The sequence below is a fragment of the Gracilinanus agilis genome, chromosome 5 (assembly GCF_016433145.1).
Source record: "Gracilinanus agilis isolate LMUSP501 chromosome 5, AgileGrace, whole genome shotgun sequence".
Taxonomy (NCBI): domain Eukaryota; kingdom Metazoa; phylum Chordata; class Mammalia; order Didelphimorphia; family Didelphidae; genus Gracilinanus; species Gracilinanus agilis.
Genome location: NC_058134.1, coordinates 283,686,593 through 283,703,470, shown reverse-complemented (window position 1 = coordinate 283,703,470; position 16,878 = coordinate 283,686,593). Strand labels below are relative to the sequence as shown.

The window sequence follows — 16,878 nt, the reverse complement described above, 5'->3', positions numbered from 1 at the left end:
ATACTAAAGAGCCCATGGTGCAATGCAAAAACTACACATAACAAGCATTAACCCATTAATATTTCTATCCTCCAAGAGTGCTCTCTGATGAATTCCACCAAGAAAACAATGGTACCAATTCATCCCACTGATCACTGAAATGTATCTGAAAATATCATGGAAGTTTCAGTACTCTCTTTTTGCAAAAGGTCAAAGGCGATGATGTGAAGTGGAACTTAAGACCAGACTTTCCCAAACATATACTGAAAATTATTATGCCCCCCACTTTAAATATTCATCATTTACAAAAATTATAGAAATCTAACCTATAATCTCTGTATGTAAATACAGAGAACTCAATCTCCATCTCTTCTTGGCCAAAGCAAAAACTAAGAATGCTACTCTCAAATCTCTAGATTATCAATGTTCATTTATTTTAACACCTCCTTTCTTTGTAGAGCTGGTAATAAGAACCCACCAGCACAAAAGCCTCTAGTTAATTAAGGACCCAATCCACTCCATTCACTTCCAATGAACAGATCTCCAAAAGGAGGCATTCTTAATGTCAGGTGTCAGGGAGTATCTCTCTCTGCAATTGCTTCTGTTAGCACAAAAACAATGAATGGCCACACTGAGCTAAAGGATGTCTTATTCCAATTTTCATTACTCTCCAACCTTAATTTTAATGGCTATTCTTTTCTTGTTTGCAAAGCAAAACTGACTACAACAAGGTTAATAAATAAGATGGGGAGGTAGGAATTAAATCACACAACCCACATCCTCAACAAGGCCTGGGATAAGGAGGCTCTTCACTGCTGTGAAGTTACATTGACCTTTGCAAGCAAAGAAAATGAGGAATATAAGATATCAAAATGATTCAGACAGATGTGCTCATTCTCTAACTCCTAATGAAATGGAGACAAACTCATCCCATCCAGCCACCCACCTCTTCTGACATCAGGGCTTTCTGTGTTCCATAAAGAAGGAAGAGGAAGTGAAAAGCCCCTAGATCTAAAAATAAGTGAGTGGGGTTAAAAAATGGTTATAATCCTTTTTAAGGACTAGAAAAGGCTGAGCAGACTCCCAGAGCACAGGTCTTGAAAGTTGCTAAATCTTAAGTCAATCAATGGCTGGTAATTTCATTTCTAAGGGGAAAAAAATTTGGTTCTATTGGGGACAAAAAAAGAAGTTTCTTACCATAGGTTTGGTGTCTGATGATAGACCTAAGGAAGCAGAAACAGAAGTCCCATTTACTGTCTGGAAAGAGTTATACATAGTCCTCAAGTATAAGAGGAAAATAGCCAACATGTAACATAAAAGACAGTTACTCTTTATTCCCACTAAGGAAAAGACAAGAAAGGCCATTGATGAAAGTGCAGCAAGAGGAGTTTGGGTTTAGGCAAAAGAACAAAAGTATTGCTTTAATGGGTCAGCCTCATTGTCTATTTGGCTAGAATTCTGTCTCTTACAATGCTGAAAAGAGGCATACTATATTTATCATCCTTGACATAAAACCTCAAAGGTTAGAAATGCTACTAAAACATACTAGTTTCCCTTAAATACTCCACCTACAAATTTATCTGAATTTGTTTTGAAACTTTTTATTTTCACTTTTTATTATTTTCCCTTAAAAGTTTAGTTTTAAGAGACAGTATACTGGGGGCAGCTGGGTAGCTCAGTGGACTGAGAGCCAGGCCTAGAGGCGGGAGGTCCTAGGTTCAAATCTGGCCTCAGACACTTCCCAGTTGTGTGACCCTGGGCAAGTCACTTGACCCCCATTGCCTACCCATACCACTCTTCTGCCTTGGAGCCAATACACAGTCCAAGATGGAAAGTGAGGGTTTAAAAAAAAAAAAAGAGAGAGAGAGGCAGTATATTGATGTATAGATAATGACAGAAAATTGGCACTAGATTCAAGAAGAGATTCTGACCCACTAGTGGGAAGGAGGGCAAATCACTCTCAATCTTCAACACCATAAGTTGCAAAGCAGGTGCTGATATGCATTAGTAGAAGGAGCTTACTAGTCATTTGATTAAAGAAAAAAGTTTACTACATATTTTATGTAAGAAAAACTTCTTTTTATTTGTCTTAAATTCATTTGTTTCAAGAGATGACCCCTGCTAAACAAATAAGTCTGTGTTTACCCTATCCATAACCTTTGTGACTTTAATTTTGCCCATTTTCTTTATTAGGGTTTTCCTTGGAAAACAAATGTCCCAATTTTTAGTCTATCCTGGTAGAATCCCATTCTCTTTATTTTACCTTCCGATTTCTGGATATTTTTTATAGTTCAATTATATCTGAGATAAATAAGAAAAATTATACCATTACTTCTAGGATAATGTCATAGGTGCCTTTTTTTTGGTTTTGTTTCCAATATCCTCCAGATTATTCTCATTATTTTGAAGACCTTTCTGGCCATGAATTTGGCTAGTCTTTGAAAAACAGTCTATAATGACATTGGGAATAACTTTCTGATTAGGGGACCAGGAAATTTTAAATGTTTTGCATGCAAGGATTTTTTGCTTTTCTTAATCATTTTCTTCTGTGTGAAGACTCTTCTTTTGTGTACTTCATTAAACTAGACCTATAGCTAATATTCAATAAATAAAATAGAATTTTTTAAAAAGTGAGTTGCTAGAATGAATTAACAAATCTAGAAATCATCTTCTTTGCAGATTCCCAGAAAGGGGAGGCAAATGTTGGTATATTGTTCCAGCTTTTAAAATCAGGGCCATTTTTCTCTAACTTGCCAAGGATGGCTTAATTATAGGTCTAAGACAAGAAGATGGATGCAATGATTTTCTCGATGTTTTCTAAACTAAAACCTATTCTCCTAATTTGAGAAATCCCAGACTGACACTGAAAAAAAAAGTCAAGAGCCAAAAGAAAAACCAGAGAAAATTCTGACAGTGTCTCCTCTGTTCTTTTTTACCTTTTGCTGGAACTGAAGAAATGCCAAATCTGCAGAAAGAGAAACAAAGCTGAATTAGGAAGCTGTTCACACTCTCGGCTGTCTATCTCTTGTTTCTTCTCAGGCTTACATATGGCACTTCTTGCTTGTGATCTCGAGCTTTGCAATCATTAGCTAATTCTAACAACCCCATGAAAGAGATTTGGTTTTTTCTCTCTCTCATGCTGGAGAAAAAAAAGTTGCCTGTAGAGGCAAGCTAACAGAAGGCCTTTATGTCTGTCTACTGAACGGTGAAGCCATACCTGTTGATGATGGTTAAAATCAGTAGAGATGCTTAGAAAAGGAAGAAGAAAATGGTCCACATTTTGTGGAGTATATCTACACAGTGATATCACAAAGATGGGGCTATCATGCCCTCCTCCTAACCCCATGGCTATCCTTAGAGATGCTATTAATATCCTTAAAATTTAGTAACTTTAAAAAATACTCACCGAGCTGCACGGGCAGCTTTCTTGCTTTCTAAGCTCACAGGTACATTGAATCGCTCAGCTCGTTTCTGCATCCTCTGAAAGATGTGACAGAAAAAGAGAGAGAGGAAAATCCACTGAGGTTCCAATATGGCCTCTTTTGAAAGAGAAGTCCAGATTATTAGCTTTTAGGACATTAGGAATGTCTTAAAAGAACAAGATTAATCACAATGCCAGCCCAATGAACCATACTGTCACTGGCTACTTCCAAGCCAGGATTCAACTCTATATTTCTTTTCAGAAAGTAAAAGCATAGAAAGTACAATGCATTCACCAATACGATCCTGAAAACAAAAGTGAATTAGGGGAAAAATTTTAAAAGCATGTTAAATTCAATCTCCCTCCAACAGAGTATAAGTTCTTTGAAAAGAAAGAGTTTCCATTTTTGTTCAGCACCTACAACTTCATAGATGCTTCTTAACTGATTGAGTAGGGAAAAAAAATAAAACCAAAGATAAAAGCTATGTTTGGGTGACTACTGAAGGAAACAAAAAATTGGCTTAGGTCCAAAACTAAGAATGGAAAATGTACCATCAAGCTGGGTATCTTTAACTTTAAGAATGAATAGTGTACCTTGTGTAACACCAAAAGAATTTGTTAACTCTGAAAGTATAAAGCAAAAAATTCCTTGTGACATGTGGTCTCACATGAGCTGAATGTATAGCAAGATTTCAACTCAGCTACTAATAAGGAACAACTTTAAAAGAATCATCTTAACTGCAAAGAAGATGTCCATTGAATAGCTAAATAAATTGTAGTTTGTGAAGGTAATGGAATATTGCTGTGCTGTAAGAAATAATGACAGAGAAACATGGAAAAACTTCTATGAACTGATACAAAATGAAGCAAGAACTAGGAAAACAATATACATGACTACAACATTGTAAATGGAAAGCAAATTTAACCCCAAGGAGATATGAAAAAAATACCTCCCTCTCTTTTTCCCCCCTAAAACCTTTATCTTTTATCTTAGTATCTATTTTAAGACAGAAGAGTGACAAAGGCAATGAAGGGTTAAGTGACTTGCCCAGGTCACATAGCTAGTGTGTGAGACCAGATATGAACCCTGGTCCTCTGGCTCCAGGCCTGATATTCTATCTACTGTAGTACCTAGCTGTACCCCCTCTCCCTCTGCTTCTTTCCAGAGGTCGGGGAGTTATGATGTAGAATATTGTATATAATCTCATACTTTTTCAATGGTATTTTTCCTGAAAGTTTTCCTTCTCTGTTATAAGGCTTGCCTTTCTGGAAGAAGGAATACAATGGAATATGTAATATAAGATAAGTCTGTATCTTTACATTATACCTCAGTGTCAATTGACTCATTTTCTACTTCCCTTTTTACTTACTACTTTTCATGAGTACAATAACTAACTTGTTCTACCTCAAATCTACTAACCCTTGGACTCTAGTACCTCAGGTCAGGGGATGGTTTTTTCATTAGTCAGTCAAAAGTTCTGAAATGTGAACAAGTCTTGTGCATCTTTTACATTACTGATATAAGCTTGCTACTACATTTGACTCCCATCAGTTTTATAACAGTATCAGAAATAGTACAGTTCTACTGGCCTTAGTTTATTAGGCAAATGTTTTAATGGAAAATCTCAAGCAAATCATACCCCAAAGCAAAATGGGCCACATTTTCCCTAAAGATCATAGGAGGCCCAAGACCATATGTGGTTGCCATTGAAACTATAATTTTATAACTGAAAACTAGAGCTTTTAGAAATCTGTCCTACAGAAATACCACAATATTTTTTCCCTTCTACAGTTAAATAAGAAACATGAGAAACTGAGATGATAGGTAAATATGAAATACCACTTTCCAATCTAAAGCTAAAGGAAACACAAATGGAATGAAGAGAGTGGAAGCAACAGATAAAAAAACTGCTTCCCAAATGGAGAAACTAGGAGTAAAGGAAAAAAATGCCTACCTCGGTCTGTGGTATTTCAGATGTGATTTTCACTACCTTCTTCTCTGCTGCCCTGGAGAAGGAAGAGAAGAGAAAAAAAGAATAAATCAGGAAAAAAATAACTCTACTTGGACTTGCCTTAATCCCTTCACCTTTCTGGCAGCCTACACTTTGACACTATAATTATGCTTCCAATATGGATTTTTGGGGCTGCCATCCTTTGAAAAAACAAACAGGGGTGGCAGACTATAGTTAAAATGCAAGAATTTAAAATATGATAAATAGATTGACAAAATCTGAAGAGAAAAATGTAGAGTAATACACCAAAATTTTCTCTTGCTTTAAGAAACTTTCAATTCCTTTTTGAGCTAATAGCTATTCTTTTAAATATCATTTCTTATTTTTTGATATCACAACCCATATGTGTGCTCCAGAGGCCCTGTTTTCACCTATTTCTCAGGGGCCTACAGCTCCAGCTGGAACTCTGAAAGTGGGACAAATGAAAATGCCAAAGGGAGTTAGGAGGAAGGAGGCGGGGGTCAGTTTGTCTTAGGAAAACATGGCTGAGTCTCTGGTCAAAAGGTTTAAGAGAGAAAACAAAAGAGGGGGGACCAGAGGGGCGGGAGACAAAGTTCGGAAGTACCCAGGATAAATGGAAGGGCATTAACGCTCCACCAAACAACTCCCATAAAACTGTGGGTCATAACCAGCCTCATTAAGGTCCCTTATTTAGAGGCATGGGCGGCTTTTGTTCCAGTCTCCTGGACAGTTTTCCCATTTGATGCCCTGAAAGGTAGTAATGGTTTAATGACATTTTCAGAGGAAGCAATTCTGGAACAGGAACTCGCTCCCCCTCCACCCTTTTGTCAGTGCACCCTGTACTGACAGCCAGGCAAGAGGTGCCCCCTGCTGACTGTAACCTAGCTCTGCCCTATTTAACTCTGCCCAGTCGATCAAACTGGAAACTGAAGGGCATCTGGGGAGAATCCTAGAACAAAGGTAAGAAAAAGGAAACTACTTAAATATGTTCAAAATCAATGCCCTGAGTAGAAGGATCAGCTTTGAGGAAAGTTTCTGAGTTCTCACACAATTATTATTCTTTTATAAATTTGAAGATCTTTCAGCTTTCCTTCACTGCATGCCCCACCCCCTCACCCCAAAGCTCCTCCAGTTTAGGCATAAAGAGCCTCAGGAGTTTAATGTCTTACTTGAAGTCCAACGCCATTAAAGAACAGCCCTTCCTACATCACCACCCTACCACTACCACCACCACTCCCCACCCCACCCCCAGCCCCAGGCTAACGACTTCCTCTACATACCGATCTTGATGCACAAATCACTTCAGTACCTCATGGCAGAAAGGGAACCCCAGAGAGGGAGCTTCCTTCCTCTCTGCTCCAGCTCCCCTCTACTCAATTAAACTCAAGCAGTAAAAAGACATAATCTGGGGCTCAAGGGAAATCACTACTGCTCCAGTAAGAAGTCTCTCTTTTCCATATTCATAAATAAAAACTATTCACAATCCCTAAGTACAGCCACTCTCTGTACCAGGTTAGTCCAAGTACAAAGTACATAAATATAATCAGAGAGCAGGCCTTCAAATTCTTCTTGCACTAACCTCATTAATTAAAGGAACTAAAACCATCTGAGCAAAAAATGACAAAAAACATTGTTTCTTCCAGAGGATAATGGATAGGTGCCACAGTTCTTAAACATCACCGTTTTCTAGTTACCAAAGTCTATTATTTGAAATAAAAGGAGACCGAGCTGTTCTGAACATGTTGGAGCCCCAAAAGAACATTTAGAAAGACACTCCTTCATAAAAAGGTTAAAATAAAATTAAAAAACTAGATCTACTAAGGAAGTTTAGGTAAGCTGATATATGTTTTTAATTCAAATGCTCTGCCCTCCCCCATTTCCATTACAAATAAAAAAAATATTCTCCCCAAAATCATTCCCTCTTAATATACATATCATAGGAGAATATTTATGGATTCATCTACTCTATTATTCCTCTGATAGAAAGGAATCATCTCAGGCCTAGACTATTAGCTGCTCTGTGACCTAAGAACAAACTGTTTTACTTTTCTGTGATTATGAATTTTGATGAAATCATGCAACCTATTCAGGAAAGGAAGGTACTCAATGAGAGACACAATATAGTGGCCATGCCTCATATATTCTAAACATGTTCTTCTGGAGTTATGTAGAAATCAGAAGAAATATCAAACCTAATCAAATCCAAATTGTCTTAAGTCCTTAGTCTAATTTTTTTTTTAAGAAGGGTTGAGCAAAAGTGAAATAGTTACACATCAGTAGTTTTCTCAGGAGGTTCTTCCTCTTTGACAGGCATTTCTACTGGCTTTGGTTCTTCTTCCTGAAACCAAATTGGTTAGCAAATCAAATTTGAAACATTCATCAGCAAAAATATTTACAGCATAATAAAGTGAGTATCCCCTGGACCTTTGTCTACTTTTCTTTTTCTGATTCTCTTGCATAATTAGAAACTAAGTTATCTCTTGTGTTCCTTCTACCTCTAAGTTTAGGATCTTCTCTATACTTGGTCAGTCTATTTTCAAAAGCAGCAATAGTCCTTCAAACAGGTAAAGATGACTTCAAAGAAGACTAATATTAAAGTATCACTAGATAAGAGACTTAGACCTGGAAATGGGAGGTCCTGGGTTCAAATCTAGCCTCAGACAATTCCTAGATATGTGACCCTGGGCAAGTCACTTAACCCCAATTGCCTAGCCCATACAGCTTTTCTGCCTTGGAATTCTTACTTAGTATCAATTTTAAAGACAAAAGGTATGGGTTTAAAAAATAATAACAAAGTAATGGAGCTAGGATAATGGCTAGTCATTAATGAATATCATATCTTTCTAACTTACCTCTGTTTCATCTCCCAGAACATCCTCTTCATTAGCCTCCTCTTCAGCTAGAGGAAATAAAAGACATATATATTAAGGCATTACACAAAGTTACTTCTGATCTTTGTATACTTAGAAAAATATCATTTGAATATTATCCTAAGTAAAGCTCAACATGGATGATTTCGATCTAATGAAATAAAAATTAATGCATAATAAAGCAAAAAAAAAAATCTGTTTTAGCATTGTGTCTACTGTTCTGGATCATGTGAAACCATCTTCTTTCTTAGTAAAAATAACTAAGCAAACTTTACCAACTACATATAATTTCCTTAGGGAAAAGTACACGTAAGTTACTCTTGGGCCCCAGAAGATACCTACCATGTTCTTCAAGATAAGCTTGGAGTCTATTGATGAGATCTTGTTTAATTCCTTTGGTCTCCAAACCTCTTGCAAGACATTCCTGTTTCAGCTCAGCAAGCTGGAAAAATAGAAGAAACTTCTTAGTCCCAGACATGTACCCAAGTGGAAGAAAAGAGAGGCAACCCATTAATACATAGTTGGTGAAATTAGTTCAATGATTCTGGAAAGTAATTTAGAATTATCCAAGATTCCACAGCTGGGTGTACACCAAATGGAGATCAATGATTTAAAAAAAAAAAAAAAAAAAAAAAAGGACCTACATACAGCAAGATAGTAATGTGACTATTTTTTTTTAATAGCAAAGAAATAGAGACAAAGTAGATACCCATCAATTGGGGAACAGCTAAACACAGTGTGGTATAAGTATCTAGAGAAAATATTTACTAACTATACAGTAAGAAATGAATATAGAGAAGTACAGAAAGATTTATGTGACTGAGAGAAATAAACAGAAACAGGAAAACAATAGAAACAAAAAGAACAAACATAGTAACAAAAAAAAAATGGGACTATAGGGAAATGACTTGGCCACAAAAAAGAATAAAGAGAAATGCACCTCCTTCAGCTTCTTTGGAACACTGCACAAAGCATCGGATCTTTCTTATATATTGCCTAGTTTTGTTGAACATTTATCTTTTGCCTTCAAAAAATGTGTTATAAGGGATGGCTCTACAGGAGAAATACACTGGGAAATATGGATGATAAAAAACAAAAGGAATCAATTTTACACTTACACACACAGTCTTTTGTTTATTTATTTAGGGGAAGAGGGTGGTCACTCCAGGATAAAATGTACAAAAATAGGAAAGCTGATTCAACTCTTAACTGTTCTTTATCCTATTCAAGCATCTGTTTAACAGAGCTAATCCATCTCCTAACATCCTCAAAAACTGAAAACATTTTCTTAATAAAAATAGTTTTATTGATTTTATCACAGTTATTTCTAGAAATACCATCTCTCCTCCATTCCCAGAAATGAACCCTCCCCACTGAAAAAAGTTGAGCAAAGACAGTCAAGTCACATTTGACAAAATAAACAACACTCTGTTCTAGTAGATCTCCAGCCAGAAAAAAGGCATGTTTTATGATCTATTCTCCAGGACCATTATTAGGCTTCTCTTTAGTTAGTGATCTTTTAATTTATATTACTATAGTCCTCATGTATACTGTTCTGGTTATCCTTATTTCAAACAGTTCTTCATGTTTTCTCTTACATCTTCATATTTACTAATTCTTACCACATGATATTACATTAATCATATACCAAAATTTGTTCAGCCATTCTCCAGACATCCTAGTTTGCAGGGCTTTGCTACCACAAAAGGTGCTTCTATAAAAATCTGGTATATACTGGAACTTTATTTCAGTCTTTGATCTCCTTGGGGTCATATGCCCAGTGGTGGGATTGTTGAAAGGAAAAGATTCAAGACCTACAAATTACCTCAATAAAGTTCCAATCTACATATACGTTCTTGTGTTATCACAAGCCTCTAGTTGCTTCCCTTTAATTTTTACCCCCAAAAAATCAAGTTTTCCTAGCAGTACCTGTACTGGCAAGTATATATGAAAATAATTACAAAGCAAAAAAAGTTAATTTAAAAGCAAAAATAAAACCTATTCTGGCATTTTATCTATTGTTCTGGATCACACGGAATCATTCTTCTCTTCCTCAGTAAAAATAACTGAGCAAACTATAATAACTACCTGGAGAGAGGGCAAAGGTAAATTACTCTCGGGCCCCAAAAGACACTTACCATGCTCTTCAGCATATGTTCAGTCTGGGGGTAGCTTTGGCAAGGGGGCAGCTAGGTAGTCAGTGGATTAAGAGCTAGATTTAAGAGTCAAGACATCCTAGGTTCAAATCTTGCCTCAGACACTTCCCAGCTGTGGGACCCTGGGCAAGCCACTTAACCCCCATTGCCTAGCCCTTAATACTCTTCTGCCTTGGAACCAATATACAGTATTGATTCTTTTTTTTTTTTTTAAACCCTTACCTTCCATCTTGGAGTCAATACTGTGTATTGGCTCCAAGGCAGAAGAGTGGTAACGGTAGGCAATGGGAGTCAAGTGACTTGCCCAGGGTCACACAGCTGGGAAGTGTCTGAGGCCAGATTTGAACCTAGGATCTCCCATCTCTAGGCCTGGCTCTCAATCCACTGAGCTACCCAGCTGCCCCCTATAGTATTGATTCTAAGACAGAAGGTAGGGGTTTAAAAAAAAAAAAAAGCTATGCCTAGTCTATTAATGAGATCTTGTTTAATTCCTCTGGCATATAGATACAAATACCCCTTTCAAGCTGTTAATTTCAGACACTGGCTCTCAGAGGCCTATATGTACTAACACTGGTACTACAAAAAAAAATAAAATAAATATTAATTTTGATTCCTAATTAGAAATTAGACCCTATAGTGATTCCAGAAGTACTATTATGCTCTTCTCCAAAAGACTCTTATCACATTGGCTAAAAGGAATAAGAAAAGTCAATCAAAACATGCATAGGAAGTAAGGCAGACATATAGAAATTCTGATAGTAGGTGTGGTAAGAAATTAAAACCAAAACCATGAGAACAGGTAGGAAGATTCAGCCCCTTTAAAACAAAAACTGTGCCAGAAATTACAAATTTAATGCTCATATGACTGCTTCCTTTTTGGTTTTCCCAATCCTTAATATAATTTTCTACCTCTACTTCTGCTAACGCTAATATACAGGAACAGACTACTCCCTTCCAGGTAACAAAATTCTACCTAACATGCAAGATCAAGTTCAAATCCCCACTTCCTACTTCATGGCCAATAACACCCTAAGTGATTATTCCCTAATCTGACTTCTTTCAAGATTCATCCAAAAAACTGCAAGAAAGGATTAAATAGTGATATCTTAGTATAATAAAGAATTGTTATTAAGCTTTTGTGTGTTTTAGTTTTTCTCTCCCCAACTATGTAAGGCCCTTGAGAACAGGGAATATTTTATGCTTTACATTACTACATATTACATTCTAGAATATAGTGGGTGCTCAAAAATATTTACTGATGTTGTGGTTGACTATGCTAATTTATAATTTATCTTGTATTTGTTAACATTTAGCTTGTGCTCATAATAAAATTATTAGTTCAGAGTTGAAATGAATCTTGGAGGTCAACTAGTTCAACTTTGCATCCAATACAGAAAAGTTCTACACAACATATCTGACAGATGGGCCTCTAAAGCCTCTCTATTCAAATACTTCTAGGGCAAAGAGTTTGGTTAAGATACAGGATACATCTGAATTGCTTTAGTTTTTAAGTTCTTCCTTAGGGGTCAGCTAGGTGACTCAGTGGAACGAGAGCCAGGCCTAGAGATAGAAAGTCCTAGGTTTGAATCTGGCCTCAGACACATCCTAGCTGTACTTTGGGCAAGTCACTTGACCTCCATTGCCTAGCCCTACCATTCTTCTGCCTTGGAACCCATACACAGTACTGATTCTAAGATGGAAGGTAAGGGTTTAAAAAAAAAAGTTCTTTCTTATGGTGAGCAGAAAACTGCTTCCTGAAACTTCTCCATGGTCCTAGATCTGGCCATCAGAGCAAAGGCTCTTGGAGAGAAGGGAAATAGTCTATGAACTTCTTTTTCAACATTTCAATGTATTCTATTTTTATGCATTTAAAAATATTATTCCAACAAGTCTGCAAATTTCACCACTGTCAAAAAGCAAAACAGGTTTAAAAAAGTGAAAAAGGGAGGAAAAAAATCTTGCTTTAGGGTTAATAAAAAATAACATAGCAATCCCCTTAATATTTAGAGCCATTTCTCAAAAGATAATGGCTATGAATATACCTACACAAGGAATATGAATAAACATGTTTCAGAAGAAAAGCAAATAATCAAGAACCAGGCAAAAAAACTTCTCCAAGTCAACTCTAAGAAAAATGCAAATTAAAAATTGCCTCACACCTACAGAAACAGTAAATAATAGAGGAACTTTGGGAAGATAGAACACTAATACACTGTTGGTGGTACTGTAAAGTGGTCTAACCACCCTAAATATCAAGACACCAAAGTACATACTAGACAAATATCACCAAGAAAGTCAGTGACAAAAAGAATCTATATATAACAAAATATTTGTTGTGATAGCACTCTTTGTAGTGCCTCCTTGGGAAGCAGCTGGGTGATATAGAAGACAGACTTACATGAAAACTGGAGCTGGAATCCTGCCTCAGGCATTTACTGGCTGTGAGACCCTGGACAAGTCACTTAACCTCTGTCAGTCAGTTTCCTCATCTGTAAAATGGGGATAATAATAGCACCTACCCCACAGGGCTGTTGTGAGGCTCAAATAAGATATCTTATGTATAGTTTTTTGCAAACCTTAAGAGTAATACATAAATTCTAGCTATTATTATTAGTAATAAAACCAAAACAAAAAGGGCTCCCTTGATTGAGAAATGGCTGAACACATTGTGATATGTGAATGTAATTTTAAAAAAACTATATACTAAGAAATGATAGATATGAAGATTTTAACAAAATCAAGAGAACTTATATGACCTGATTCAATGAGAAGGAAACATAACTATAGGAATTATATACACAATGAATAATAATGTAAAGGAAAACAACAGTAAAAAAAAGCTGAAGTATGAATTGTAATGAATAATCTCTGCCTTTGAGACCTAATAAAGAAACATTACCTTCCTCCCCTTGGTAGAAAGATGGAGACTATAGATGTGGAATGCAAAATACAGCCCCATGTTTGTTTGTTTTTTGTTATAGTGAAGAATGGGGGAGGGGGGATGAGATGGAAAGACTTAAGAAATAGCTGTGGTGTAAACACAAAAGAGAAAACACAACTTTAAAAATGACAGCAGCTATCATATACCCAAGCCTTCCCTTCTCTGGGTGAAACATACCTAGTGCCTTCAGCAATCCTTACAAGACAGAGATTCCAGACCTTTCCCCATTCCAGCCAATCTAACTATAGACATGCTCTAATGTGACAGGTGGTGTAGGGTAAGGAGAAAGAACACTTGACTTGAAGTCAGAACAGAATTCATATCCTGGATCTGACATTTACTAGTTGTACAACCACAGGCAAGTCCATTAACATGCACTTCAGTTTCTTCATCTATAAAATGGAAATAATACTTAACACTACCTATCTCACAAAATTGTTGAGAATATAAAGCATGAAGTACTATAGACACATAAGCTAATGTTGTCCATGTCCTTTTTAAAATGTAGTACCCTGAAATGAAAAAAAATCTTTTCAAGTAACTTCATATGTGTACATTTGTCTACATCAACCAGATTGTATTTCCAAGGTAGGGGCCTTACCTTGACTTATAATTCTTATTTTTCTTCCAGGACATCTAACAGTTTCCATATAATAAGCAATATAGAATTGCTTAAATGCTTGTCAAAAGAAGGTCTTAAAATACAGAAGATCTCTGAAGAAGGCCAGAGTCCAAATAAGGAACTGAAGAATCATAGATGTAGAGCTGGAAGGACCTCAGAGCCATATCAGTTCATCCCCTCATTTTACAGCTGAGGAAACTGAAGCCCAGGGAGATCAAGTGATTTAGGCCCAAGATGACACAGGCAGGAAGCATCATAAGGAGGCTATGAACCCAGGTCTGACTCCAGAGGCAATGCTCTTTGCACTGTGCCACACTGCTGTACCATCCCTGAAAGGGCAGCCAGTGCTACTACAACCATTCATCATATAAACGAATTCCCACAATATTATTTGGCTTTACCACCATTCTGCTAGGTTTGTGTGGCACAAGACAGGAAGCTTATCTCAGAAAAACCTGAGGTCAAGTCCTGCCTCTGAAACACACACTGGCTGTGTGACACTGGGCAAGTCACTTAACTTCTCAGTGCTCTAAGCAGCTCTCTAAGACTATAAGTTGCAGAGAAGATGCCAACCTGCATTAGTAGAGGGAGTTTCCTCATCCAGGAGCTGAGACTGTAGTCAAGACATTATGAAAGACAAGCCAAGAAGCTGCTAGAATTAATGGAAAACCAATGAAAACCAATATAACAGTGAAATCACAGATCCAGTCCCCATCCCTGTATTTCAACAAACATTTCTCTCTACCATTCAGCTTTCTCCCTTGCCAATTTGTACTTGGTGGGAGCTGCATTCTTTTAAATTTTTCACAAGTTTAGAATCAATATGTATCAGGTCAAAATGAATAAGCATTTCAGGAGAGAATAGTAATTAAGAGATCATAGTTCTACAGCTAGAAAGGCCCTAGGAAGCCATCTGGTCTAGCCCTCACTTTACAGATGAGGAAACTGAGGCCCAAGGAGGCTATGTGACTTGCCCAAGGTCACAGAGACAAAGGCAAGACTTTGACCCCAGAGCTTTACTTCTCACTTCACCATAATAGAAGACCTCCAGTCCTCAAGGGTTTTCATTTAAGAAGGACTTTCAGGTCATAGGCCAAACAGGGAATCTAAATGTAAAATACAATAAATCTGCAAGCTTCCCTTCAGCCACACTGATACTTCAGTCCCTCCCTCCACTTTTTTAAAAATGAAAATGAAGGAAAAGGTTGGGGTTTTGATCATTCTTTTCCAACTTGTTCTAAACACTAAATTCAAGTAAGCCAATCTTAACTTTTCCCACCCATTCCCAACATCTTATCCCTAAAGAGAATTATATTCACACATAAGTTCCAAAATTTATAGTTAGAAAAATTAAAATAAGTTTAAGCTCTAAAGCAGTTTTTAACCTTGTTTTCTGTCAGAGGACACTTCTGGCAATATGGTAAAGTTTATGGATTGCTCAGAATGTTTTTAATATCACTGAAGGAAATGCTAAATTTCAGTTTAAGGTTGGTGAAAGATGTTATTTTTTTTCTCATTCAAATTCATGGACCCTTTGAAATCTACCCACATTCCCCTTGATTAAGAAGCTCTCCTCTAAAGCAAATAACAAGTACTCTCTCAAGATAGGTAATGAAACCAGGCTCCTTTAGCTGTTGTGAGAGGCAGTGATAATATTTAAAGAGGAAAAGGAAGACTCCAGTTCTTTCTAGAATAGGGTTTCCTTTACCTGGGGTCTGTTTTAAAAACATTTAGATAACTATTTCAATATAATTGGTTACCTTTGTAATCCTGTGCATTTTATGCATTCAAATACATTATTCTAAGAAGAGGTCTATAGGCTTCACCAGACTGTTAAAGTTATGGATGACTCTAAAAAAGTTAAGAATTCCTGTGGCAAAGGGACAAGCCTCTCTCCTGCTCTCTTCCTAGGTTTTAACAGTAAACTATGACTCTAGAAATCAGTCCAGGAAAAAAAATAAGGAAAGCTGATATGCCACAGAAATGCAAATTATTCAACCTTACAATCTCAGCAGCAGATAGAATAAGAATAAAATTGGTTAATTCAAGCAGAATCTCTAGAGAATAAAGCAGTCCATGCTGCTAGGGCTAAACGTTTAAGTAGCACCTATTTCAGAGAATATCAGAGAAAACAAACTTTTTCCCCCATTAGATACGCTTAGACTTAGAGTCAACAAGAAGGTGATAACAGCTTTATGAAAATCTTGTAGAGCACTTGGTATATTATGTAATAAAAAGAGTCGGTTTTTAGTTTTAAGCAGCCTGGTTAGCAATTTTAAGTTTCCCAAAACAAAGTGATGGGGGAACTATTTGCCAAATTTTGATTGAATATCTAAAACGAACCAGTATCTCGATTACCTAAATGTTCTTTCCTTAAAGAGAAATAAAACTAAGGTAGAAACCAACAAGGCTCACAGAAGACTGGAGACTTGAAATAAAATGTGAGCGAAGGGATCCCAGAGAAGGACTCAAAAGGAGGTAGTAGGTCCAGGAAGTGAGGGATAGTAGGTAAAACTGGGTTTTGTTTTTCAAGTTTCCCCCGCCCCTTTAAGTATGGCAGAACTCTGTAAGAAGGAAAACCTCTTTTATTCTGAAGAGGTGACAGTGCCTCCTCCAGACTTTTAAGGGCTGTAGCTTCACCCAAATGCCACCAAGTCCCTGAGGAGAGAGAAGGGGATGCGCGAGGTCCCCATTCTAAGGCTTTCCCAGGCTTCTAGGTCGGGCTCAGGTACCAGGACGCCGCTTAGGAAGGCACTGGAGGCATACCTAGGACGTTCTGGAGAGCTGGACAGACACACAGACTCACATGGGTGCCATGGCCCAGCTTGCTGGGGGCTCCTGAACTCGGGAGAGAGACCAGGGGATGGGAAAGGGGTTGGGGGCAGGAGACAGAGGGGGCCGGGAAGGGGAGGGGGG

The 16,878-nt window shown here is 37.2% G+C and overlaps 1 protein-coding gene across 1 annotated transcript in view; it reads right to left on the bottom strand.

Annotated features, from left to right (window-relative positions):
• LOC123248596 (SAP domain containing ribonucleoprotein) overlaps window positions 1–14,571 on the bottom strand; it is a 36,987-nt gene extending 22,416 nt beyond the window's left edge. Inside the window, exons 1-8 of the mRNA XM_044677426.1 lie at window positions 14,536–14,571; window positions 8,586–8,685; window positions 8,226–8,272; window positions 7,644–7,711; window positions 5,356–5,407; window positions 3,386–3,459; window positions 2,916–2,944; window positions 1,177–1,202 (exon numbers count right to left, since the gene is read on the bottom strand). Coding sequence (XP_044533361.1) covers window positions 1,177–1,202; window positions 2,916–2,944; window positions 3,386–3,459; window positions 5,356–5,407; window positions 7,644–7,711; window positions 8,226–8,272; window positions 8,586–8,685; window positions 14,536–14,562 — 423 coding nt within the window. The 5' untranslated portion in view covers window positions 14,563–14,571. The remainder of the gene's footprint in view (window positions 1–1,176; window positions 1,203–2,915; window positions 2,945–3,385; window positions 3,460–5,355; window positions 5,408–7,643; window positions 7,712–8,225; window positions 8,273–8,585; window positions 8,686–14,535) is intronic.
• Between the last annotated feature and the right edge of the window lie 2,307 nt (window positions 14,572–16,878).